Source organism: Phasianus colchicus, chromosome 2 (assembly GCF_987193195.1).
Source record: "Phasianus colchicus chromosome 2, bPhaCol1.hap1.1, whole genome shotgun sequence".
In the NCBI taxonomy this organism is placed as follows: Eukaryota; Metazoa; Chordata; class Aves; order Galliformes; family Phasianidae; genus Phasianus; species Phasianus colchicus.
Genome location: NC_143437.1, coordinates 21,997,028 through 22,023,023, shown reverse-complemented (window position 1 = coordinate 22,023,023; position 25,996 = coordinate 21,997,028). Strand labels below are relative to the sequence as shown.

Below are 25,996 nucleotides of genomic sequence, written 5' to 3'. Positions count from 1 at the left end.
TCCTCTCATTGGCCCGCCCCGATCGAGCTCCGCGCTTCCCATTGGCCGTGCCGCCGTAAACAACGCCCGCCAGGTAACGGCCGGCGCAACCGTCCGGACGCGGCGCGTGGGAGACATCGCGAGAGCTGGAGCCGCTCCGCCCCGTCCCGCCCCTTTCGTGTGGCACCGCCTCGCGCTCGTACGCCGTGGCGGGCACGCGGCGACTGCAGAGGGCGGGACGGGGGGGGATCGCCCTCCGCCTCGGAGCGGGCGAGGCGTTCGGCCGCCTGTGGCGGTTCCGTGTCTCCGTTTGCTTTCGTTCGTATTTTCTGAGGCGGACGAGGTCTGCAAGCGACACCTCGGTTTCCCGTCTGAAGAGGCTGAGCCCGCCGCAGAGCACGTGGGCCTGCACTTGTAGGAATGTCGCTTCCCTCGCGTGCCCCAGCCCGCATCGCACGGTGCGCGAGTCGGCGACAGGCACCGTGCGCGGCTCAGCCACAGGCACCGTGCGCTGAGCTGTGAAGAACTGACTGACTTCTAGCTAATCAGGAAGAGACGTTTTCCTGTACAAACAATACGTTCTTCCCATTTAAGAAATGTGTAAGTCTACTGAGCAGATACCCACGTAATTTCGAAGAATTTAATGGAGGGCTTTTTAATACAGAGGAGTGTTTAAAAACCTCAAGCTATGTAAAACAATTGAAAATGGCTCTGAAAAATTGTTCTCTGAAACCAATGAGGAGAATGATTTGTCCAGAAATTCTTCATCAAAAACTCAGGAATGTAGTTTGGAAAGCAGGGATGCGTGGCTCTGTATCCAGGTGTTGAACCAGTAATCATCATGGGTGTGTTAAATTACACAGAATGACACTATGGTATCCTAGCATGGCAGATTTGAAGTATGTGATGTGTTTCCTAACATCGCTTAGGACAATTTTGGAGCAGTAGTGGAGTGCAACTCTGGATTCGGTTTAATTTAATCTCTCTCCATGTGGAAATGGCTGTGATGGAAGGAGGACTCCTTGTTATTCAGCAAGGAATTGCAGCACACCTGTATAATGCCTGAGTCGGGTACAAAAGGGAACAGCTGCATTTGTTGACCTACAAATATAGCAACACGATACATACTTTCTCACATTGCATCCCCACATGGCCTCATTAATCATTTCCCCATTTTGTTTCAGGCTCCGAAAAAAGTTTTGGGGGCATAGATGCCACACTGTTGCTATTGATGAAATATTCTTACATTCTTACCATTTAGACAAATCTAAGCCTTTTCTTTCCTCATCGGGAGACACAAAAGCTCCTGTTGTTTCCATTATAAAAATTCCGCGGCTATCTGGTAACAGGTATCTGTTCATTACAGGAAAATAATGAGCAAGTGAGTGTAAGGCATTTTAGTTTTGTTGTTAAAGAGTAGTGGTGTCCTTCAAATGGTTCACTTTTACTACTGCTTTTAATTACATTAAAAGAAAATTCTCACATCCGTTGTTAGCATGATAAATAAATGATGGCATTACGCAATAAAAATGAAACATCGCATTCTGCATTATGCAGGCCGTAAGTTTTCATTTCTGGTTTCAAATATATATTTCTGTTTCAGACTTCTGTACTTCCAAATTAGCAAAAGGCCATCGTGCATTCCCGCTGTTATCAATGGCAGGCTTTCCATTTATATTTCTACAGAAATAGAGGAGGTTTTCAACACTGCGCTTCACATAGGGTCCGACTTGAAAGTTTCTTTAAAAAATGCTGGTTTGAATCCTAGAAATGTCAAAATGTCACGCTCCAAAAACCAGTAGGACGGTCATTTTAGTTCTGATTATGCTTATTTTTAAGAACTTGGACAATGTGAGAAAAACACATTTCTAAAAGTGGTTATTACAGTTTTCAATAGGTAGTCCATTTGCTTTCTTTTTTTCTTTCTGGTTCTCACCATGTAAGAGAATCCAGGATCCCATGATTCCAAAAATACGTTTTAAGTTTGAAATGGAGACCACATTCATAAGATATCGTGTTTCCAAGTTTAGTTTCTAGTTCAGAAGCAAATCTTAGGATTGTTTCTGGTCTCGGAAATACACGTGCTGACTTCAGGTCTTTGAAAGCTTCCAAATAGATGTTGATATTCTATTTTTTAATATTACTTTTTAATATTTTATTCTGAAACCTAAAATTCTTCTGTATTTCACTGTCAGAGTTCGGCAGATTTTGTGACAACTGCCATTTCTGCCCTAAGGATACTATTTTCCTTATTCCAGGGCCCAGTTATCTGACTAAATATGACATGCTGAAATTTATAGTAGGCAATTATCTGCTTTTTCTTAGATATCTTCTTTGTTTTCTACATGGAAATAAGTAATGAGAAATGGCTAAGTGTTCACTGTGGGAGTCCAACTGAGTATGTTTATACAGACCAAAGGCAAAATAAGTATTTTAAAGTACTGATGCAAATTATATTACGTTTGTGACATCTTTTTTTTGTTATCCAATCAGAAAATTGCATGTTTCAAAAACTGATTCAGAAACGGAAAAGAATCTTGATAGGAAAAATACTGAAAATAAACACAGAAGATTCTAATGATGATACATAATGTAATGATTATAAAAATAATACAAAATATTAAAATAATTAAAATAATGACAAAAATATCTGAGGAAAATCATGTATCTTCTCTTCAAAGAGGTGGAAGACGCAGGAAATCATGTTCCAGGATCTCAGAAATGTGCCGAAGTCTACCAGAAGAAAAGGAATTGAGTACCTAGCACTGGCAAGGTAAGAGATCTTAAGAATGCTTTTAAATGACAGAAAGATGAATTATAAGAATTGGAGTGACCAAAACATCAGTGTGTTGTTTTAGTTCATTTTCATCACAGAAGTATTTTGCTTTTTAAAAATTTCAATTGCATTTGTCCGTACATGTCATTACACTGATTCTTCATTCTGTATTGTTTTTTTTCTCCACTTATTCTCCCTTGGTCTCATGAAGATAAATTTTACGTCTACCAAAGATTATCGTACACAGATTATGCTTTCCTATTTCTTCCTCCCCCCCCCCCTTTTTTTTCCCCCTCTAGCTGCTGATTTTATTGTCAAAATTCATACTTAGAAGAAGAAACGAACAAACAAACAAAAAAAGCTGGAATATTAGCCAATAGCACCATCCTCCTTTAGAAACATCATTGATGCGGTAAACTTTATCTGAACAGATCAGTGGGTAAACAGAGGTTAATGAAGTATGCAGAGCTGTTGATTAGATTTAAAAAAAATAAACAGAAAAGAACACCACACACTCCCAGAATAGTTTAATGTAGTGAAAGAAAGTTCAGAATAATCATTATCGGCTTGGAAATGGAAGAATGCTTTCCAAGCTCTCTGTCTCATGTTTTCTGTCTTTCTGGGATATTCCAGTTGACAGTATTTGGAATAAGAAAATTTGTGATAATTGGAATGCATGTTGATTTTAATATCTTTGCCAGACATCCGTGTTCAACATATTTAGATACTAAAGACTAGAATAATGGCCTATAATTCCAACATACTTCTTCATGTCGTGTTAGTAAATGTCAGGAAAAAAAGTACCAGAGAGTAAAATTTCTTAGTATTTTTCCTCTGTTGGTTTGGTTTGAGGGAAAACAACACATTCATTGATGAAATCCTTCACAGCACATCTGTGGACAGGGTGGCAAAGGAACAAAATTTAGAAGCAATAATTATGGTGGTTTAAACCATGCTGCATTTCATTTTTAGCAATGTTGGAATTCAGTGCCAGGTTAGAAAGAAATACACGCGGCAGGCAAGCTTCAATTGGGGAGTACATTGCAGCAGCTGTACCTTCACTGTTTTGCAAAACAAGCCAGTAAAATAAGGAAAACATGGAAGCACAAGAAATGAAAACAAATTCAGCATGCAGGAAGTTAAGTTTGTGCATGTGGCAGTGTAGAAAAAGAAAAAGCTAAGTGTGGGAATTAATGAGGAGGAGACTGAGGAAAGTCAAAAAGGATGTATTTTTGCATTCAGGGAGAGTAGCATGTGAATTCTATTAAATCTAGATTTACTTTATACATTTCTTATAAAGGAATGTTTAAATACATGGCTGGACATTTTGGAAGCATATCATTACCTATTTTTTGAATTTTGATGTGAGATTAGCAGCCCTATGTATTATACGTGTCTCTATGTATATGCTGATTTTCAAAATGGTATTAATTTACTTTATGAACAGAAGGTGCTTGAATTGATCTTTTAGGGCACTATTTAAATTGATTAAGAGGCAGATTTTTTGAGGTGCATAGAACTTAATGTGTGGATTTCCTGAGTAACCTCAAGTCCTCACCTCAGCAGAATCTGAAAAAACTGGAATTGTGTCCGAGCAAGAAATCTGTTATGATAATTTTGAATTTCTTTTCTGGTCTCTCTTGGTAACTCATTCCTATGGAAATAGACAAGTTTATTATGCCTTAACTTCTTCTCTTTTGAAATGGAGTATAGTATAGTAGTACACCAACTTTTCAGATTAAATTTTATAGGTTGAATAACCTCAAAATATTTGACAAAAATGCTATCCATAAAAAATGAATACTTCTTGTTCTCCCTTGTTTCTGTTGTGAGATAAAAATGCTCAGAAATCACCTCAGACATTGAAATAAAATCACAAATAGTGACTCACGTTTCTTCCACACTTTGTCTGGGGTCCTTGCACCTGCAAAATGTCATACGATTCAGGCCTACTGTGCATGGATCCAGTACTCTTCTGTACACTCAGGAGGCTGTAAGGCAATAGGATAGCATTGAGTTGATGCCAAATATTTACTACCTTACAAGACACCCAGCCTGGAAAGACAGGAAGCAAAGCCTTTGGACGGAAGGCTTTATGTACTTTGGAACTCTCTTTAATGACACAACAGCTTCTGCGAAGTCTTGATAATTCAGCTTTTGAGCTTGGAGGACGGCCAACCCCTCTCCTGCTTCATTCACACCGCATTTTGTTTGGCTGAAGCATGTACTGGCTGACCACATTTATTAAACTGACTGCCAGCAGAGACTGAGTGCTACCCCTATTCTAATCCATTCTGTTTAGCAAAGACAGAGTTTAGTCCTCAGCTTTTATGCCTCTTGCATTTTACTTACCTAGTACCAAAAGGAGGAACAAAACCAGTTTTTTTTGTCTATTACAAGTAATACTTTTTTCAGATTTTTTTGGTAGCAGATACCAGAGGAGTCAGGTTGTGCAATGTAATGATCTCAAACTAATATGCCTAGTGTTATTTGGGCACTGCCCATAACATGCTTTCAGATTTTGTAATGCTAAAGGTTACAAGTGCATTAGATAGATGAATTAGAGACAGCATTTTCCATTAGCAAGATCTGCAGACAGGTGTAGCAGTGGCACAGGTGGCACCTGTCACTTGCTGGGGTTCTTGACAGTACATGTACATGACATACTATAGGCTCACGTAGAAGCAAGCAGGAGCTGAAAACAAGCCCTTGCTTTCAGGAGATAAATAAATTCCTGTGCCAAGAATATCAGTTATATCTGATGTAATTGATTTAAGGAAAAAAGCCTTGTGGTTTGAGCAGAAGATGAGGAGATAGGTAGTAATTTTTGGCAGAAGACAGATAAATATTCTGGTACCATGTGATACACAACTCCCTGGTATCCCTTATCACAAATTACAAGAAATTAGTTGCCTGATTTTAAACATAAAAGACTTGAATTTTATTACTGCTGTACACCTCTAACACCCAGTGTCTTAGGGGGCACCCTGGTGTGTGGGTTTCCCAAAAACAATGCTAATGAAAAGTTTGTAAAACCAAGACAGTCTACATAGGATCATAGAATCCTTAGAGTTGGAGGGGACCTTTAAAGGTCATCTAGTCCAGCTCTCCTGCACTGAACAGGGACATGCACAGCTTGATCACATTTCTCAGAGCTTAATCCAGCCTAGTCTTGAATGTCTCCAGAGTTGGGGCATCTACCTCCTCTCTGGACAACCCGTTCCAGTGACTCAGGGCCCTGACTGTAAAAGACTTTTTCCTTATATCCAACCTAAATCTCCCCTCTTTCAGTTTGAAACCAAGTCTCCTATCCTGTCATAACACCCTGCTGAAGAGTCTGTCCCCTTCTTTCTTGTGCCCCCCCTTTAGATACTTACAGGCCGCTATCAGGTCACCTCAGAGCCTTCTCCATGCTGAACAGCCCCAGCTCTCTCAGCCTGTTCTCATAGGAGAGGTATTACATTCCTTGAATAATTCTTGTGGTTCTCCTCTGGATGCACTCCAACAGGTCTGTGTCTCTCCTGTACTGAGGACTCTACATGTGGACACAGTGCTCCAGGTGAGGTCTCACCAGCTGGAGCAGAGGGGCAGGATCACCTCCCTCACATTGCTGGCTGTGCTTCCTTTGGTGAAGCCCAGGATCAGGTTGGCTTTCCAGGCTGTGAGGCATATTGCTGGCTCCTGTCCAACTTGCCATCCACCAGTGCCCCCAGGTCCTTTTTGGCAGGGCTGTGCTCAATCCTTTCATGATGATGATGATGAGTGGGTTTATATGAATAATGACTCACTTGTGGGAAAAGTTGACTAATTTGTGTGCTCTAGACACCAGAAAGTGTAACTTTGAGATAAAAACCCATGGGATAACAACCTTCTGCTTACTGAAGTACATGTTTTTTTAATGTCATGTATTATTCTGAAACTCAGTCCTACTTATATTACAGTAAGATAATTATGGTGAATAAGAGCTTTCATGTGGAGAAAAATACCTGGTACTTACCAGCTCTTTAGACTAATGGGGAATGACATAACATGAACTGATTTTTGGAAGATGAAGTCTGACAAATTAGAGGAAAAAGCTTTTGCTTCTGGCTCCAACTTTATAATGCATGCAAGAGGTGGGCAGTCAGGCTTGTAGGAGGTCCACTGTTATCAATGGAAATAACAGAAAGAAAATAGCATGTCTGATTATAACTCTTCAAAGAAGTCACTGCCTCAGTGTGCCATTTGGGTAAGGCATGGGCAGGTCTGCTTTAGATGCCTTTAGAACATTTGGCACCTCACAGATACAGTTTAGTAAATTCTGCTTTCATGTTCCAATAGGTTTGAATATTTTCAGCTGCCCTCATTTGAAACAATCCACAAACAACAGTGGTTAGACTTATGTCTTAAAGATCAAGATGGCCACCCTACTTCTTTCTCATAATTCCTAAGCCTCATTACTGTAGGAAGCTTCCTGGAAGGGACTTTAATAAGATTAAAATGACGTCTTGCTTAGGGAGAACCAAGCTAAATTGTAGTATGTGCATGGAACTCATTGTGAGGAATACAGACATAATTCATTCAGGTTGACTGGAAAAAAACAGGTAGACAGCTACTGTAGAACTGATAGGGCCAAGATAGACTTGAAGTCTTGTCCTATTCTTCAGATTATTATCAACAATTATCATGATGTGCAACAATCAAATATTTAAGGTACTGAGACTTTCTGAATGTGACATCTGATTTCTGTGGTACCTCATTCAGTTTTGGAGTGGCCAAAGCTCAGAAACTCATAATATTTTGTTTCATTTTTAGTAATTAATCACCTCAAGCTCAGCCTGAACCCTGGGAGCTCTGTAGTCAAACTCCAAGATGGAATGTAATTTTGTGGATCACATTGATCTGTAATTTTTCTCTCTTTTTTTACTTGAAAACAGAAAGAAATCTTTCATTGTACCCGTATTGTTGGTTACAACATGTTTCTAAGAACCTGATTGCTTTTGTCTAGTGTCTGTTAGCAGCTCATCTCATCACTAAAATGGAAGGAAGAACAACATGCTTGGGCTTTGAAGTTTAAAATACAAGAGCAGCCACACAAGTTGCTGATTATTTTAATCAGGAAATGGGAATTCTGCAGAAAATTGGTGGAGAGTTTCAGGAGGAAAAAGAAGCAACCCTAATGTGGGTTTTCAGTGTTAGCTAAAAATAACATTTTGTGGTCAGATGCACATTTACCTAATAAGATCATTTGATTCACAGAATATTAGTCAAAAAAAGACAGGGTTCCAGAGCTCATTCCCTTCTTGTCTTCAGGGAAGTACCCACATGGTGTGATCCCAGAGAAAACAGAGGCTGTACCTGGCTCTCTGGGGCATGGATCTCATCCCTAACCACATATGAGTGCATGAAGTCCCTTACTGGCTGCCAGCCTGAGAATCTGCTAATTCAATTTTTCAGTGCCTTCCAGCTTGTTCTCTGATCTTTTAAGTCCTGAGCATTCAGGCAGTTAATTTGTTCTCTGCTAGAGGTGGTTATTATATTAATTAGTCACACTCCAAAGATTTATATGGAGTAGATTGGAGCATTTAACGGCCAATAATTATAATGCCACCTCCTAGAATTATTTCAGAGACAAACAATTTCTTCACGGGCGTTGCTCACCAAGGGAAAAGTAATTCTCCCTCTGGCCACAGGGAGCCACACAGCTACCGTTATGAATCCAGGGGAGAAGACAAGGGAGAGAGCAAAAGCCATGGCCTCTAAGCTCCCCTGCCCAGAGTCACAGGAGTTGCTCTGTCCTTGAGGTGACTGTACTAGTTGCACCTGGCCTTCTGTTAGCTGTTTTCTTGCCAGCTCCTGCCGAGAGTATTTTGTTTGTCTGCTGTTTTCAGCCAGGCATATAGAATGCCTGTGTAGCAAACTTGCAAGCAAACAGAGTAATTAGTGCAGACTGTCATCATAATTTCTAAGTTTGTTTTTGAGCGCAGTGTTCAGGTCGCTTAGCAGTGTGGAGGATGATCATTAACCTGTGAAGCCCTAAGCGACAACATCAGAGAGCGTGACCCCAGAGTAGAATCCATTTGTTATGTAATCACCCCAAGTATGTGATTCTTAAATATTTAACTGTCTCGGTACAGTAATAATTCTACACTAGTAGCACCACATACCAGAAAGCATAATAATTATCTGACAGTCCATACCTCTAAGATAATTCTACTGTTAATGTATGGTCCAGTGGCATTCAGCATCACAGTGCTTTCTAGACCAGACTGTCACATTAAACTCACTCAGCACCATTAGTTTCTTTACAAAGACTCTTACCTGGACTATAGAGACAGAACTTGTGCTGACTTTCCTGTTTTCTCTTTAATAAATTTCCACCAAGTGTTTGGTAAGCTGAGGGATCCAAGAAGAGCTCGAATAGATCTTCATTCAGGTGAGGGAGGAGAAAACTGAAAAGATCAGCAACTTGGTGGAGCAGCACCTAGAGAATAAACTGATTAACTCAGAGGGATGAGTTTTCCTGATTTGTTTTCTTTTCACCATGTGGTCGTCTTTCTCCAGACATAATATGTACACTATCTTTGAAGATTTTAATTCTCATTAGGCATCTAAATAGATGTTCTTTTGTTTACTGAGATACTGAGAACAAGTCATTGTTCAATCTCATTTATCAAAATGCCTTAACACTTACCTACATTTTGTCTAAGTTTAAAGACTGAGGCAGTTATGTTGGACTGGAGAGTCTGCTGCACTGAGGTTTTACTGTGCTGGATCAGAGAGATCGTGGCAGTAGTGCCAAAGATTTGCCTAGGGTCACATGAAGAAGCCATAAATCAAGCCTGCTCATCCTGAATTACTCCAGTCTGCTGCCCCAGCTAGCTCATTTCTGCTCTTGCATCAAAACACAGCTGCTTGAAGGTGAATATTTGGCCTGTAAATCTTAAATCTCAGCCTAAATGTAGTTTCAATGCTAAATGTCCCCAGCTTTGTCTGAAAGCTGATATTTCCTAAATAAAAACCATCCCTTATTTTTCTGTTCTATTTATGTAGTGGAGATGAAGTGCATAGAGCAAGGACTGCTCCTTAGAGGACTTTAGCAATGCTCTTTGACCAAATATTATTTGACATTTCCTTTGCCAGTCTGCAAGGCTCCTCAGAGGGCTTAACTACTCTCATTTCTGCCAAGGAAGCAAAGACACCATTTCACTTTCCTCAAGCTAAACAGTGTATGATGTGCAACAATTCAGAATTAATTTGACAGTAATGGAGATGACAAGTATTACTGCGAGGTATTTCTGCTGTGATCATTGCCATCCTGTCCTCATTTCACCCTCACCTCCAAGTTTTGGTGTTACAAGGAATTGCTGAGCAGCAGACAGGCTCATACATAGGCAAGGCACACTCATACACTGGTCAGGCAGAGCAGCAGCTTTGGTTTTGGCAGCCTACGTGGGTTGAAGATCCTAAAGTCCCACAGAACTGCAGCTCAAGCTTGGAGAGAGAAATGAATCAGAATGGGTGTACAAAATACATAACACACACAGGTCCATGGGAAGTAGTATTTTCTTCTACAAAGACCAGGATAGCATCAGAACAATTTTGGTCAGATGTTTTTGGAAATAGTGTGGTCCAACACCTTGCTAAGTCATGGGACATCCGGGGCTGTTTCCACCAGAAAACAGTTAGGAAAACTTCCTGGCTCTTTTTCCACCAACAATGCCCAGAACAAACTGGTGATTAAAGGATGCATTCTCTGTACGTAGCTAAGAAAAACAGAATGAATAGCACTGAAGCTAAGACAGCCTTAAAGACAGCCACTACTTGCAATAATTCCTACCTTCCAGATACACCTTCTCAGCAGAGATTTATTCCACTCTCTATTCTACCAGTACCCACAGAAGGCATAACACAGAGCTGCTCCAGGCTCACTGCCAGTTTCTCAGATGTGGCCTCTCTTTAATCCCAACTTGCCATAATGATTTTACAACCTTCCTGTGTAGATGCAAGCTAAAGACACTTGCTGGACTAGTTACTGATGACAAACATAGCAAGAATTCGAAGATATGTGAGGGCAGGCAAGGAACAGGCAAGTGAAAGAGTTGGGGAGAATACAGCTCAGTCCAGTCTGTTCCTAATTCATTGCCCCAATAGTCTTGCTAGCTCAGAAGACGTTTTACTATTAAAGTTTTTACTATGAGAGTTTTTTCCCTCAACTCAGCCAGGTTTATTTCTGGCAGGTGGAATAAATTTCCTTAACTTTTAGTACCTTCACAGCTGAACTTAATCCTGTACTAAGTATTAACATGCAGTCTCAGCTTTATTCAAGCCAATAGGTGCTTGATCTCTAACTTCACTCTGAATAGCTAGCGTAGGCTTATTTTAACAGGCAGATGTGTGACTACATAAAGAAGTGCATCATTGATAAAGATCTTTTTTAGTCAGATACTTGAAAAACTTCAGAAAACAAGACAATATGGGGGGGCTTCCATGCACTTAACTTTTATGAGAAAAACAGCTTCATCTTCTTGATCTAATGAACAACATATTTGCTATTTCTGGTTAGAAATTATTTCAGTGGACTAAAATCAGAACGCAGTCACCCTCAGATTTGAATATGGCCTCCCTTTTCTTAAACAAAGCCAACAATAAAGCCAGTTACACACATGCTGCAGCTGAAAGAGATGAAACTGTTTTCTACCAAAACCTTGCGTGTTCCTTATGCTATGGACAGAGTGGCCGTGTGTCACTTCTGTATCCTTGGGATGAAATGAGCACTGATACAAACTTCAAAGGAGATCAACATTTTGATCTTTCAGTAGGTTGCAGTACAGAAAAGCTAGGTGCTTTCATTGTTAACTCTCTTAGACACTTCCAAGCCAAGAATTACTGCTCAAAGAAATATAGAAGATAAACATTTTCAGTGTTCATTTTGCATGGACAACAATGTCAGTGAATGCTGGAGTCCTACAGATTCTTCTATGTTGCCTAACCTCTGCTTTCTACTGTGTAATAGTAGCTCTGCTGCATGTTTCCCTGAAATGCCCACTGGGCATAGACAGCTCATGCTGCAGTGACTGTGCAGCCATCCACACATTGGCCAGCTGACCAAATTCTGTAAAATGTCTGTATTGAGTTTTTTTTCCTCATGGAGCTCAGTAAGCTGGAGAGTCTGTCCCCCAAACAGCTATCAATTTTTTCAATAAAATACCCCTCTTACCATCACACTTGAGTCTTCTACCTGATCTAAATGTAGAAGAATATGGCCAGTAGACCTGAAAGCTATGGGGCAGGGTAACAACAGATGGCTCAACCACAAAGATCGTATTTCTTTAGGAAGCTGAGAATGCTTCCCCATCTCTAATGTGTGGGTTGAAAATGCTACATTAAGACTCCCAGACAACCTTCTGTTTTATGGCAATTAAATGTAATACAATACTCTAAAGGCATTAAAGGTAATTTCCTTATGTTGTTGTGACAGGGCCGAATTATTTTAATTCCTACTAGATAATACTAGATAAGTATTTAATAATCATGTATCTTAATATGATAATTCTAGAATTTAAATCTTTTGAGTACGGGATAATCCAAAATTCCTACAGAATATTTCCTTGGAAATTGCTAATATGAAGAAGTGGATGGAGAGTGAAATGTCTGAAAGTTCAGTGATTTAAAATGCCATATAAAAACAAGCTACTTTTTTTCTAATTTTAGCACTATCCTTTGTTACAATTGAATGTAGCTATTCAGTCTTAAGATCAGTTTTCCATTAAGCCACAGGCTGCTGAAAAAATTGGAGGCACGAAAAAATCCCGTTGTTTGGTTAACTGCGGGCAGTCCAAGTGTAGCTGTTTTAATGGATCTCGATGCTTATGAGAATGATAACAGTGCACTTCTGCTTACAGTGTTAGCAGTGAAGGTCATAGGTAAGTTCAGTTTTGTTCTCCAGTGCTATTAACAGAATTTTAATAGCAAGATTATTCTTATACCTATAGTAACAGGGAGACCCAAGATGGCCAACAGGTCTGTGTAGGCCAAAAGATAGCAGCGTTACCATGACCGTGCCATAGCTGTAAAGAAGTTAGTTGTCTCAATGCACATGAGTCAACAGACAAACGTTTATGTAGGTTAAGTGACAGGTTAGTGTGTCCAGCTGGATGTGACCAATAACTTAATTCAGAAATGCAGGAGTAGGAGTGTAATTTAAAGTCACTTTTGTTGTGAGCCTTTGTCCTCCTCCTGAGGTGAAAGTGGCAATGGTCACATCTCTTGAGAAACACAGGCCTGTTGGCTGAGCTCTGTAACTTCACTTTAGACAGAATGATAGAAACTGGTGGTTAATTCCTCCACAAGCCGGATGAGTGTGTTGTGCTGGCAGGAAATTATGGCTTGGTTTGAGCGAATGTAGGGCTTTTGTCAGTATTACTCAGTGCAGAAAATGAAAGCACAGGGAGGCAAAGTCAGGCAGTAGGCCAGGGGGCATGGCTTCTGAGTCTCTTCCACTGTCAGGCCAGCCTTGACCACAAGGCTTCATGTGTCACTATAAATAGTGTATAGACCTCCAAGATTTCAGTGTCAAGATCAGTAGTATTCTAATGAACTCTGCCCTTTGTTTTCTCCCCTCCCATCCCCTTTCCTATTTTTTTGTCTCCTCTCTGCAGGTACACTGAATATGTTTTCAGATTTCAGATAAATTTGGAACATTTTCATTTATAATTCTAATTAGTAGACATGAGAGGACCTGACCTCTTTTATAATAACTGGAAAGGTTGAGTAATTGAGGTCTGAGTAATCAAGGTCAAAATATGATGCTGAGCATACATCTTACAGTTACCTAGTTTGAACTTTACAACGTTACAGATATTAAACTACAAAATCTTCAAAACACAAAGATCTACTTTTTCTCTATAAAGAAATAATATATACTTGTTTTTTAAACTGAAAATTGTTAATGGCACAGTGTCGTAACATTTCATGTAGCTGAAGTGCATCTGCTCATGTTTAGGTCTATTCACATTAGCAATAATACTTAAGATAAAGCTGCTTCTTTCTTTAGTACAGGATCTGTTATGTCATGAGAGGTTCAGTGCCTGCAACAAGCACCATTACATAACGATGCTTCATCCACACTATCTATTGGCATGCATTAGTCAGCAAGAATGAGAGGCATACAGTTGTATGAATGGGGATCAATGTTCCTCTTTACATGCTGCATCAGAGATATGCAAATGGGCCCAAGAAGCAAGTGGCCTGATATTTCTAAGGACATTTCTTCTCTTTCCCCCTAAAAGGAAGAATGAGAACATCTCTGGTTCTCTTATGCTAATCTGTTTTCAAAGCTTGATATAATTTGGTAGAGCAGGCATTACAGCATTATGACAACTCTGAACTTACAGTGTTCCCTCTGCAGTGATAAATGCAGTAGAGAAGAGGGACAAATTGGTCCATGTGCAGTCCTCTGGAATAGAACCCATTCAAGTAAAGATTTCAGAGCAAAAGAAAAGTGCTTACACATGCTTGAGACAGTTAAACTAAACCTCTATGTGCTTGTACGTAATTATTTCCACAAAGCTGCTTCCTATCTTTTACATCAACTACTTCAGTCAAGTAATTATTTTTCTTCAGATTTGTGGAAAGAACAAGATTGAAGTGAGGTGCTTCTATCAGAAAAGGGTAAAAGGCAGCAAGAGAGCCATTGTAATAGAAACACTATGGGTCCCCTGGCAAGGAACAGTTCAAGAGGGCAGGGCACAGCATTTAATTTGCTTCTCAGTAGGCCACAAGCCCCCATAAAAGCAGTTATTGAGTACATGTCCCTCAGTCTTCAGTGGTGAACTCACCAGGCCCTTCTGTAGTCTGCTGTTTTTCCTTTGCTGCACTTTTCTTCTGCTGATTTTGGCACAATTCTGTTGCTGCTAGTGGTGATGGGAGCACTGATACAAACAAGACTGCTGGCACTACAATCACCGTGTTGCCAAGATCTGAGCTGTTAGGTGAAAAAGCAGTTAAACTCTTGTAAACAAGGTGTTGCTTCATAGACCCACATGGATTTAATTAGGACAGTGGAGAAAGTTACCTTCTTCCAGCTGTGTGGCTGGGGACCTCTGCCACCAGTGCAGTTAGATCTGACAAGCATCATCACTTGGCCTGCTGTATTCATACAAACTGAGGTCATGGCCCCTTGGAGGCAATACGCCACTTACTGCTGTCTCTTTATCTGTTTCTGTGTTACAGGGCACTATCTTCCATCCTAATTCTGGGTGTTAAATAAAGCATGTTGGATGAACAACATCCAATCCCTTCACAAAAGCACAATGCTACTGTTGTGATTATAGCTATTTTAATAAGAATCATAATTAAAATCAGTGCAGCATGAAGCATGATAGGACACATTACAAAGAGCCAGAAACGAGTTCTCAGTTATAGCACAACTGATTCAATGGTCAAGTTAGACACAGGAGCCTCATTGTTTGGGTTTGTTCTGATTTACTTTAAGCCTGTAGTCTATGAAGCTGCCATGTGGTGCTGCCTTATAGTAGTCTTTAATTTAGTGCCACAGACAGTGGCTGCTCCGAAAGTAATGTCTCCTATCTTATGATGATGGAAGAAACAAGTATAATTAACTGTTTGTAAAACGTATTTTGTTTTCCTCCTGATTTGCTAAAGTGAGTAAAAAAATGTCTTGCTGTACTAAATTGCCTAGGTGGGTGCCACACTATACATTACCTTGTCATCGTAATGCGTGCCTCTAAAAGCAAAGGGTTATTGCTATAACCTCAATACTTCACAGCATTCATCCAGTGCTGCAAAGCAAGGAACTTCTTGTTCCTGCAGTTTTGTTCATTTAGCTACAGCACTTGCCTTTCTTTCTATACAGCTTATTTCTGACTCATCTTCTGGGCTTACAACATACAAGATAAAAATAGGTAATTGTTCCATCTAAATTCCCATAATCCTTGTACTCAATAAACATAAAGTCATGTAACTGTTCTTAGTCAGGATTGCACTAATCAGTGCAACTGACACTTCTGACCTTGTGATATCTATCCTTACTATGCCCAGGTCTGCTGTGCTGCCTGATACAGCATATATCACACTCCCTTTCACAACCAAGTGCTGGACAGAAGAATGGGCACATCAGAAAATAAGTGCCAAGAACTTTTTGCAAAGTAATAGGTATTTTTTTCACATCTTTACCCTTTGGCTTGGCTGAATATTTTGTATTTATTTTCACATGGTCAATTAAAGGGCCACAGGTTAAAACCAGAGACCAAATTCCATAGATGCTTTAGGAAGACAGTATTTTAATTTGGGGGATAATTGCTATTGGCAGTAGATGTTTTTGCTATAGGTGCTAACATTTACTGTTTGATTTATATGAGTTTCACTGGAGCCAGGAGATCACTAATGGTAAATCCATTATGAAATCTAAACTCACTGTCAAGCTGTATTTAAATGAATATTTAAATAAATTATGCTGACAGGCCAATCAATTCTCTGAATGTTATAATAAAAAGCAGAAGGAATTTAAGCATGCAGGTGATGAACCTACAGGAATGAGAACAGAAATTTAAATAGCTCAGAGAAGTCCTGTCATTGCAGAATTGATGGGGCTATATAAAGCTAGGGAAGACAAGCAGAAAAAAAAAAAAAATTGGGGGATTTTATTTGTTTTTAAACCACTCATTAACACAAGAGGAAAGGCACAACTAGCATGAAGTCAGGGCATTTAGAAATAAAGAAGCCTTCTCTGAAAACAAATGAACTCTTAAAAGAACCTGTAGGCAGCCTGCAGTACCTGTCCACCTCCTCAGGCACAAAGATGTGTCAGGACTACAAAAAAGGACACTAAGGAGGCAGACTTCAAGGAAAACAAAATAGGGATATAAGTTTCAGCGGGCCAGGATATAAGCCAGCTTCTAAAGGGAAGGTTGGAAAGAAATGACCTTATAGATAGCAAGGTTACTTGACACTCATCCACTCCAAGGATCCTTGCAGTTTACCCTGAGGCACTGAGATCAGCTATTCTTGGTGAAGATACTAGCTTGGACATATCTGGGGCCTGACTCACAGGCAGCTTCTGTGGTTTATATTTACATAATGAAGGCAGTTCATCATGTAAATAGTTAATAGTTACTCCAGATATGAAAGTTATTGAATAGTCTGAAAAAATTAGTATTTTATTTGTTGCTATCTCTTGCAGTTCAGGGTTTTGATAAGTCCAGGGCAGAAACATTGTGTTGAAAAGTTAAAAGAATAAAAAATTGGCCATATGATTACTAGTAAAACAGTAAGTTTTGTAGACATTCAGACCAAAAAACAATCAGGATAACATCTAGTCTAGTTACTTGCATCAAGTAGGTCACAACCTCCCCCAGTAATTTGGTTAAATAGTACCTACTTCTGTCTCAGCTCCACAGCAAAGTATTTAAGATGACAGTTTTAACTTCGAGTGAAGGACCGAATCCCCTTAGGGCAGTTTCTTCTGCACAGAGCTGCTGCATCTTTCATCTTTTCTTCAAGACCATAGTCAATGATGGAAACTAACTGCAGAGGGCTTGCACGTAGTGTTTAACTTTCTTAGCGATAAAATAAATGGAGTAGACCTCATTATTCCCTTAAGACAGCTTTTTTTTTTTTTCTTCTTCTTTTTTCTCTCTTTTTTTTTCTTTTCTTTTTTTTCCCTCAGATTATCTTTGTAGAATAAACTGACTCTGGAGTCCTTTTCTCAGCACAACTAAACTTGTGCATGTACCACACGGTAATAGTAACAAGTATTAGAGGCTACCTTCAGGGACTGTTATTCCTCGTGTAGTCTCCTGTTGACTTGGGATATACTGAGTTGTCCGCCAAGCATTGCTTTTCTCAAGGTTAAATAACAATTACAACGCAAACGTAAAACACAGACCATATCACATTAGTATTACTGTAGGGCAATGGCTGGAGAAACAAAATCCACCAGCTAAAACTCTAAGAAACAAAGTCAATAGGAAATATTCTTCCCATGTCAAACAGAAATGAAAGAACATTTATTTGCCAGAATTTTTAGGGATTTTCTCCTTCTCAAGTGAGATTACAAAATCTTAACTACATTATTCTGTCACACAATAATAAGCTGAATTTGTCATTTCATCAAATTTAGCATTACAATTTTGGTTAGCAAAGCAAAGCATTGCTGCATTTCCCCAAAGCGAAGCTGACCAGCATTACCGAGGCTGGCTTGTTATTTGCTCATTGTATGGGCAGAGAGCTTTATCTTAATGCTAACTAACAGTCACACAATATGCACTTTTTTTTTTTTTAAAATTTTCCCAGTTTCCCAAGGCAAATTTTAAGATCTGTTCATCATAATTCAGCAAGCTCTTTCCCATCTTTAACACTCATGGATCAATATATTTATGTCAATTTTTAACACTTCTGCATTAATACTTAAAATTAATTTTACTTTTAAAGTTATTATTAAAACTGTGCAGCCTTTATTCAGTAGTAGTAGTAGTTAGAAATCAGCACAAGCTGCTCTGAAGATCCCAATGGATCACTTTTTCAGTCTCATAGAGAAGTCTTAACCAAACCAAGCAGCTGACTCAGTACAGAAACAGAACAGGACAAACCAAACCAGAGCGCTTTTCCTTAGGCTCCAGAGAATCTAAGAATTCTGAAAAACTAAGTACCAGTGGATTCTACTTATACAAAGGTGTAAACTAAAATGTTTTTCTTCCATAAAAAGGGGATACAGTGATCAATTAAGAAGAAAAAAACCCTAAAAAACTACAGCATGTAACACACCTGACCACCTCAGATGCCCATATTTATCCACCATCACACTCCCAGCCCTGTGATCACCATTCTCACAGCTCTAGCCATTACCTCTGCCCTATTTGCAAATGGGCAGCCCCTGGTAAATCAGCTCAAGTCTGGCACTCGCTCTATATGCCAAAGGGACCGAGCACACGTGCTGACAGCCTCCTGAGCTGGGAAGGATGGGAAGAAGCACCTGGCACTGGAACTAATTACATCAGTTCTCTGCGCCCTGAGCTAACATAACCTTTGAATTCATTTTGTGGTTACCTTATTTTAAAATCAGTGAGATATGTTTCTCTCTATGCAGCAGTATACATACATGACAAGACATCCACGCACCTTTATCTACTTTAGCTGAAATTAGTAATATTTAAATTAAAACCAACAAACCAAAAGCCATGTGGCAGCCAATAGAAAAGTAAGAATACACGATGGAGTCCTGAGAGATAAAAATTTATTTATATCTGATCAGCATGTCATGATATGGTCATAACTCATACAGCTGACATTCCCATAGCCAAAAGGACTTTTTCCTTTTTAAAAATACATTTTTTTCTTCCCAGCAGGAAAGATTTTTTTTTTTTAAGTTATTTTTAAACAAACTTTTAATATGAGACAGGAATGAATTTACAACATTTCTTCTCAGAACGATGACACAGCCAGTAAGCAGTGGGTCTCCCACGTGTGTCTTCATTTAGATTTCAGGTTTTTCCTCCCCAACTCCCCCACCCCTCACAGGAAAACACCACAAAAAGAAGAGCACAAAGCTCAGAAGGGAAACAAAGAGGTAGACAGAACTTCAGCCATTGCCATTGGCAAGATGCCCTCCTGTGCTGAGGAGTTCCTTGTTGAGTTACATCTCGTGCCGACAGGAAATGCTGCACATGGCAACTGAGCGCTGCGTCAGGGCTGCAGAACGGATGGGGCTGTTCCACTCCACATTGCTTCGCCCAGCTGAAGCTGTTTAAAACCAGACTGCGCTGTTAGATAATAGGTGCATCTGCCAAACGAGCTGGCCTTGCTCACAAGGTTGGACTCCCATCTCTCTTAGGTGGCAGCAGCCTGGGGTCAGTAGGGACCTGGGTTCTGCTCCCAGCATCCCCTGAACTCTTAGGAACTTTGAGGGGAATCATCGCTATGCAGCACCCTGTGCAGAAACTGCAGGCGGAGCACCCACAGTTTCCAGCAGGTACTTGAGCAGAGGAGGGCTGCAGAAATTACTTCCCCCAAACTGCTGCGGCACTCCTCCCCTTACAGCACTGCTGGCACAGAGAGGTTCCTCTGTTTGTCCTTCCCCAGAGCTTCATAACCAATGCTGTCACTTAACGCTCAGCTGCACAGTAAACCATTTTTTCCCCAATATTTGTAGTCTTCATGGGAAGCACAATAGAGACAATAGACTGTGCATCTATTAGATACAAGCACAATAAATACAATCCCCAAACAAAATCATCTCTGCTATTAAGGATTAGAAGCACATGAAATAACCTTGAAAAAAAAAAAAATCAACTTTATTTTGTCACCCCCCCAAAAAAAAGGGAAAACGACACCTAATAGTCTCTGAAGAGAAATGCTTCAAAATGCTTCTTCTGGTACCTGCCTGCAGTTCTGAAAGACATCTTAGCTGCTGGAAATACCTGATAAAAAAATCCAATGAAATAATTCTAGTACAGTGAATCCAACCACAACAGCCCTCTGCACAATCACAGAGTAACTGCACCCATTTGTCATACAGAGCACAGCGTAGCTAACACAGGGGAAGAAGAAAATTGGATGCTAACATAAATGCTATCAAGAAAACTAGCTTTTATCATACAAAACAAACACCACTGTAGAGAAACTTTAAAAGAACTCATTCACTGTAAGAGGACAGTTGTTCAGTGTATAACTAAACTTCATTATCCTATGCTTAAATCAAAGATTTAACTTCAAAATACACAGAATCCTTTTAAATCCTTTCTGCATCCCAGGCAGAGAGTCCACAGCTTTTGCACAGAAAAAGTGAAATTGCTCAGAAGTGTTCATAATGTACACAGACTTTTAAAATCAGACAATAGTTTCAGTTTCACTCTTCCAATTGTTCTTAAAAAAAAAAAAACGTGTGAAAGTTATCAAGTATGCAGTTTTGCAAAATAACCCTTTATTTTGTATGGCTCCATTATTTCCAAACAATACAGTACCCAGACGTATCGTTATGTTGTGTGATTGTATCAGACCAGCACACAGCCTCCAGCCTGCAGTCTCAGAACACACCTGCTCCCAGCTCTAAGTCCCTTTGGTTCCAACACTTTATGTCAAGGCAAAGCAGAGCAGCTGAATCTGTCACACACAGTGATCGGTGTATCTGCATTCACTTATACAAACAAAGTTGACAGAGTTAACAGGTTAACAGCACTTAATGGCAAAACACCCAAAACAATTACATCATTTACAAGAAGATGAGTAACGAGCAGTACCACAGCAGTCATTTCAATGCAGCAAGATGCATCCTGTTTTGAGGCTCAGGGTGGAACAGGGAGAAGGAAGCTCTTAATTTTCAGGGGAGTGAGGTTAATTGTAATCTTTCTTTTCAAAATCTGATGAGAGCAACTGAAAAAAAAAATTCCTCCTGCAAGAGTCATCACTGTTGAAACGTGCGGTAATAGCATCATACGTACAATGTAAGAGAATCTGTAAGGAAGGTACACGCAAAGGGCACTAAAATAGAAGTGTTGCTCTTTTTGGAGGGACAGATATTCTTCTTATGATGAAATTCAGTAAGAGCAGGAATGCTAAACCATCGGGACTTGCACTGTTTCCAGTGAAACTTGTTTATGAACAATTAAACAGAGAAACTTACAAATGCTGAGTGCAACCCTGACAGAGAAAGGTGTTTATTCACAACAAACTTGAACCGTTGTGTTCTCACTGGTGTGTGCAACAGCTTTCAATTTATTTTTTTCATCCTGTTGTCAACTTTATACATTCTTCCATGTTATTTCTCCTAACACACATTTAAAATCACAGTAATTAACCATTTTGTGATCAACTGCACGGTTCATAAACATTTTTATCAAATGCAGGTTGAACTCTTCAGAAGAGGAAACCCTTGGATGCAGCAGCACAACACTCGCCCCAGCTGTACCCCTGCCAATGCCAGAAGGTATGACCCAGCTGGAACCCACAGGGATCCAATGTTTTACAAGAGCCTGCCAAGCTCTAGCCTTCACCAGCACAGTGTTTTTAGTGCAGAATTTCCCACATGGTGTTTTTCCCTTAACAGAAAAACTTATTCTGTCATAAAGTAGCATTCAAGTTGATGCTGGGAGGGTACCTTGGATTTTCTTCAGTTTCATCTGTCACCTACAGCAGCTCAGCCGGAGCGAGAGACACAACACTGCTTACATATTGCAGTGCAGGTAGGAAAGAAGCCTAAGACCTAATACTATTTACTCAACCTCTCAAAACAACATTCAGTGCTTTCAAACAGATGTCTCACAATAGTGAGAACTATAAAGGAACTAACTGAAAATACACAGGACCAGATAAACCAAAGGATTACCTGAAACATTACTGCGCATTACTAATTTCTTCAGGCAGTGTGTGAACACTAATTATTGACTGCAATCCATTTGAAAAAATACTGCATTGCAAAAAAAAAAAAAAAAAAAAAAAGGAAAGCATATGCTCTTACATGGAGTTTACTGGGCCTATTACAAACAGCCTCCTGATGCAAGTTACTGCTGTGCAATCTGCTTATATTATCACTCCAGTCTGTTCTATCTCGTATTAAAACAGCTGTAAAATAAGGGCATCTCTGTGCTCTGATCAACCCACTCTGTGGAGGACAGAGATAATTAGCTCACCACCTGCATTCTGCAGTTTTGAGAGTCCATTTGTGCCCAGGTGCTGCAGACTAATCGCTCACACCTGATGGGGCTGCCCCAGAACCTGCCTGGAAAAAGGCAGATGAAATACATTCATCCCATCAGCTGCGATTTAGCAAGAGCAACAGAAAAGAAGTTATGCTCCCTTTTCAGAGCATACCTCTTCTCGAGTGGATTTATGTTATGGCAGCATTCAGGTATGGGGCTAGGTGTAAGACAGGTGGGATTTAGAGACAGCATCTTAAATAAAATATTAAGGCTCTATCTAGATAAATGCTGTCCTTTGCCTTCCCACTGCAGTGATACATAAGTGCATGAGGGGACTCACAGACTGGGGGAACCTGTCATGGCCTATGGTTTCACAGCCATCACAGACCTACTTTAAGATAAAACTGATTTCAGAGAGAAAGAGAAGTGGCAAATTTGACAAAGGGTTTTTCAATTACATCTGGGAAATCAGCACTGCCTCATATTTTAGTATGCTCATCCCGTTCCTCCAAAGGAACCACTGACTGAGTTTGTTTCTGCATGCCACCCACAGATTCATATAGCAGGAGAAGGGTGATCAATATTACTAACTCAGAGCCAAAACCACTGAGGGCTTACTTGGTTCTCAGTAAAATCAACATATAAAAGGCAGCATGCCACACCTCAAGTTCTGGCTCTCCTGCTCGTATTTAGAGAGATTAATTTTATTTTAGGAACAGCTATCTCAAATCTGTGTATAATCACACAAAGACAATGCCAACTAGACCAGCCAGGGTCAGGACACACATTGCAAACTCCCTTTTGAAAGTATCTTGTATTATACATCCGAAAATGGAGCTGAACTTCTGGTTTGCCTTTAAAATGAACATTATGATTTTTAGCATGCTGGTGAGCTAATTAATACTGCCCTTCATATAGTCACTCAGATGATTTACCATTGCTTTTTCTTTTCTTTTGTAGTGATATCCTCACATAGATTCATGGTAGCAATTACACCTACTTTTTTTTTTAATATGTATTTTTCTAAGAAACTAGTTTTCCTCTGTTATTTCTTAGCAAAACATTAAGATGGTTGGCATTGAATCATTTAAATTCTCCCAAGTACATTTAGTGCTATTGCAACTAGCAGGGGAGAAAAAGGCCTCTATAAACCACTCAAAGGTCACCTTGGTTGGACTGCAGTATACAAAGTACAAAGGTGGCTAAAAATCACCAGCAGCACCAGCAGACCTTCAGAAACAGCTGGCATTGCTCTGGCAATTGGTCAATGCATGGCAGATAAAGCTTTCCCCTACTCCCTCTGTCTTTCTTTCACTGTATTTTCACCTTTAAAAGTGCATTTAGAAAAGTGACAATGATCAACTAGATGTATTCTGAACAAAGGGAGAAACAGATTAAGTGACAAGTATTTTCCAGGCTTCCTCATAATATGAACTACGGGTAGCACACAGAATTTGGTTAGCTGATGGTAAGACCACAGCAGGGATGGGCTGATTCATCAAATATGAATAACTTCTAATCACACTATGATGAGGCAATGCTTTTTTAAGGACTGATTCCTCACAAAACACACCTGAACAGGACCCTGTTGGGGTCTTGGTTTGAGACAACAACTGCTGACTGAGCAGTGGCAAAGATGCTGCCATCAGCTCCGCTGATGTCTCTGGCTCCAGCACAATGAGCTGCAGTAAAGCACACGTTTGTGCAAATGAGGAATCTCTACCACACCAATGCTGCACAGACTACTGAAGAGACAAGTTGCTGAGTTTTCTGAACTCTAACTACAACGCCAAGAAATACTTAGGTGACAGTTTTCTTGTTGCAGACATTCTTCTATGGTGGTTGTACGATTGCACCTTTTGTCCAAATGCTGAATTTGCTTAAGTGTGGGTGAGAGTATACACTTTTTAAAAATACAGACAATTCTTAAAATAATACATCATCAGGTCACTATGTTACTGATCTTCTTCAGTGGAGTTTAAAATTTCTCCAAAGAGAGGTAAGAGTTCGTCCAGTATTCTCCTTTACTCTTGTATACTCACATTTGCACATACAACATGGTACTCATTTGCAAGAGCCTCGATTCCCACTGTGTCCTCAGGTCCCATTCCACTTTTAAAATAGGCAATGATAAAAATACTGTAAGATGCAGTACCACATACCGCCTGACAAGAATGCAAGTGATTGTATGCCGACTAGCCACAGATTGCTGAGGGTCATCTCCCGAGAAACAGCTTTCGTTTGACCCTGCAGTGGAGGAAAAGCTCCTGAAAATGAAAAAAAAAAAGCAATAAAACACCACATTTAATGTATCAGCAGGAATACAGGCTGAGTTCATTACTCTCGACTACTGCTGTCTGCCCCAGCAGCAGTGCACACAATTAATTGGTTACTTTTGTATAATGCTGGCAAATTGATCAAACTAACTAGGTTCTCTGTAAAGCTTTACAACTGTTTGGTAATAATTTTGTATACTGTGAAGTACACATACACTCTCAAGTTTTTTGACTATGAATATCTATACACACATGCACACACACGAGCATATAGTTTTTCTTGCACTAATTTGTATATGTTGTTTGAACATTCATTAGCCAGTCAGTAGTGAAGTGTAAGCAAGGACTTTGATTTGCTACTCTGTTTTCTAGAATGAATTTTTGAAATCCCTATTTGAATTGAGAAGGACTGGCAGGAGATACATTTGATGATTAAAAAATAAGTCAATTCTACCCCATTTTGACTTTTTCTGACTTAAAGCAGTAAATTTTGACTAACTACTTTGGAGCTTTATGATCATGAATGAGTTGTTTGCATATATTTATTTCAGAATATTACATAACCTGTGATGTACGTTAGCAAGATCTACATAGCAAGATGTACAAAGCCTAGGTGATATGACCCACTTTTTTTTGCTGTTAATTCTGAAGAGTAGATGTACAAACTAACTACATCTACAACATTATAGTCACAACTACTTATAGAAGAACAAAGGAGTAAGATTCAAAGAGTAAAGATATAGCAGCATCAATTCTGAATCTTAGAATTCACCCAATTTGTGCAATTAGATACTCTCAACAATTCATCTCTGTGCTTCCCATCTGCAGTTATTGGAGGAACTGCAACTGAACACTTAAGACAAAGCTTTTCTTTCTGTATGAATGGTCTTATATTAAAAATCTTGATGAGTCCCTTATTCTCTCTCAGAGGCATATTTTCACATGTGAGCAGATCTGTCACTCCATTTTCTCACCTGCTAGTAATTTTCACTGCTCACCTATTTGTCCACTCTGTGCTACATTTGCGCTTCTGTGGCCCATTGGTCTTTCCATACAAACGCTGATGGCTGGTTTAACTAACTCTCCTTATCCTGCAGAACTGATAGCAACTGCCTCTTCCCCTTCCTCCTCTCCCAAGCCAACTCATTTTGTTACAAAGAAAGTGATCCTTGACACTGCTAGACAAACCAAGCCAAGCACTTTTAGTTGTCATTCATAGGAACAACTTCTCCTTGCCCTTCATCATCTTCACACCTATTACCTGCCCCTCTTCCCAGTTCAATTCGTATTTCTTGAGCCGGATGACAGATCTGTATGCAGAATTTCCAGGT

At 39.7% G+C, this 25,996-nt stretch overlaps 1 protein-coding gene and 1 long non-coding RNA gene across 2 annotated transcripts in view; one reads left to right on the top strand and one right to left on the bottom strand.

Annotated features, from left to right (window-relative positions):
* Positions 1–27: 27 nt before the first annotated feature.
* Positions 28–21,677, top strand: LOC149918889 (uncharacterized). The gene is made up of 3 exons (XR_016464019.1): positions 28–579; positions 2,661–2,752; positions 21,598–21,677. It is a non-coding gene; the product is annotated as an uncharacterized LOC149918889 (long non-coding RNA).
* The window catches only part of LPGAT1 (lysophosphatidylglycerol acyltransferase 1), a 57,518-nt gene continuing 53,031 nt past the window's right edge, over positions 21,510–25,996 (bottom strand). Inside the window, exon 9 of the mRNA XM_031595415.2 lies at positions 21,510–24,656. Within this exon, the coding sequence (XP_031451275.2) occupies positions 24,505–24,656 (152 nt within the window). The 3' untranslated portion in view covers positions 21,510–24,504. The remainder of the gene's footprint in view (positions 24,657–25,996) is intronic.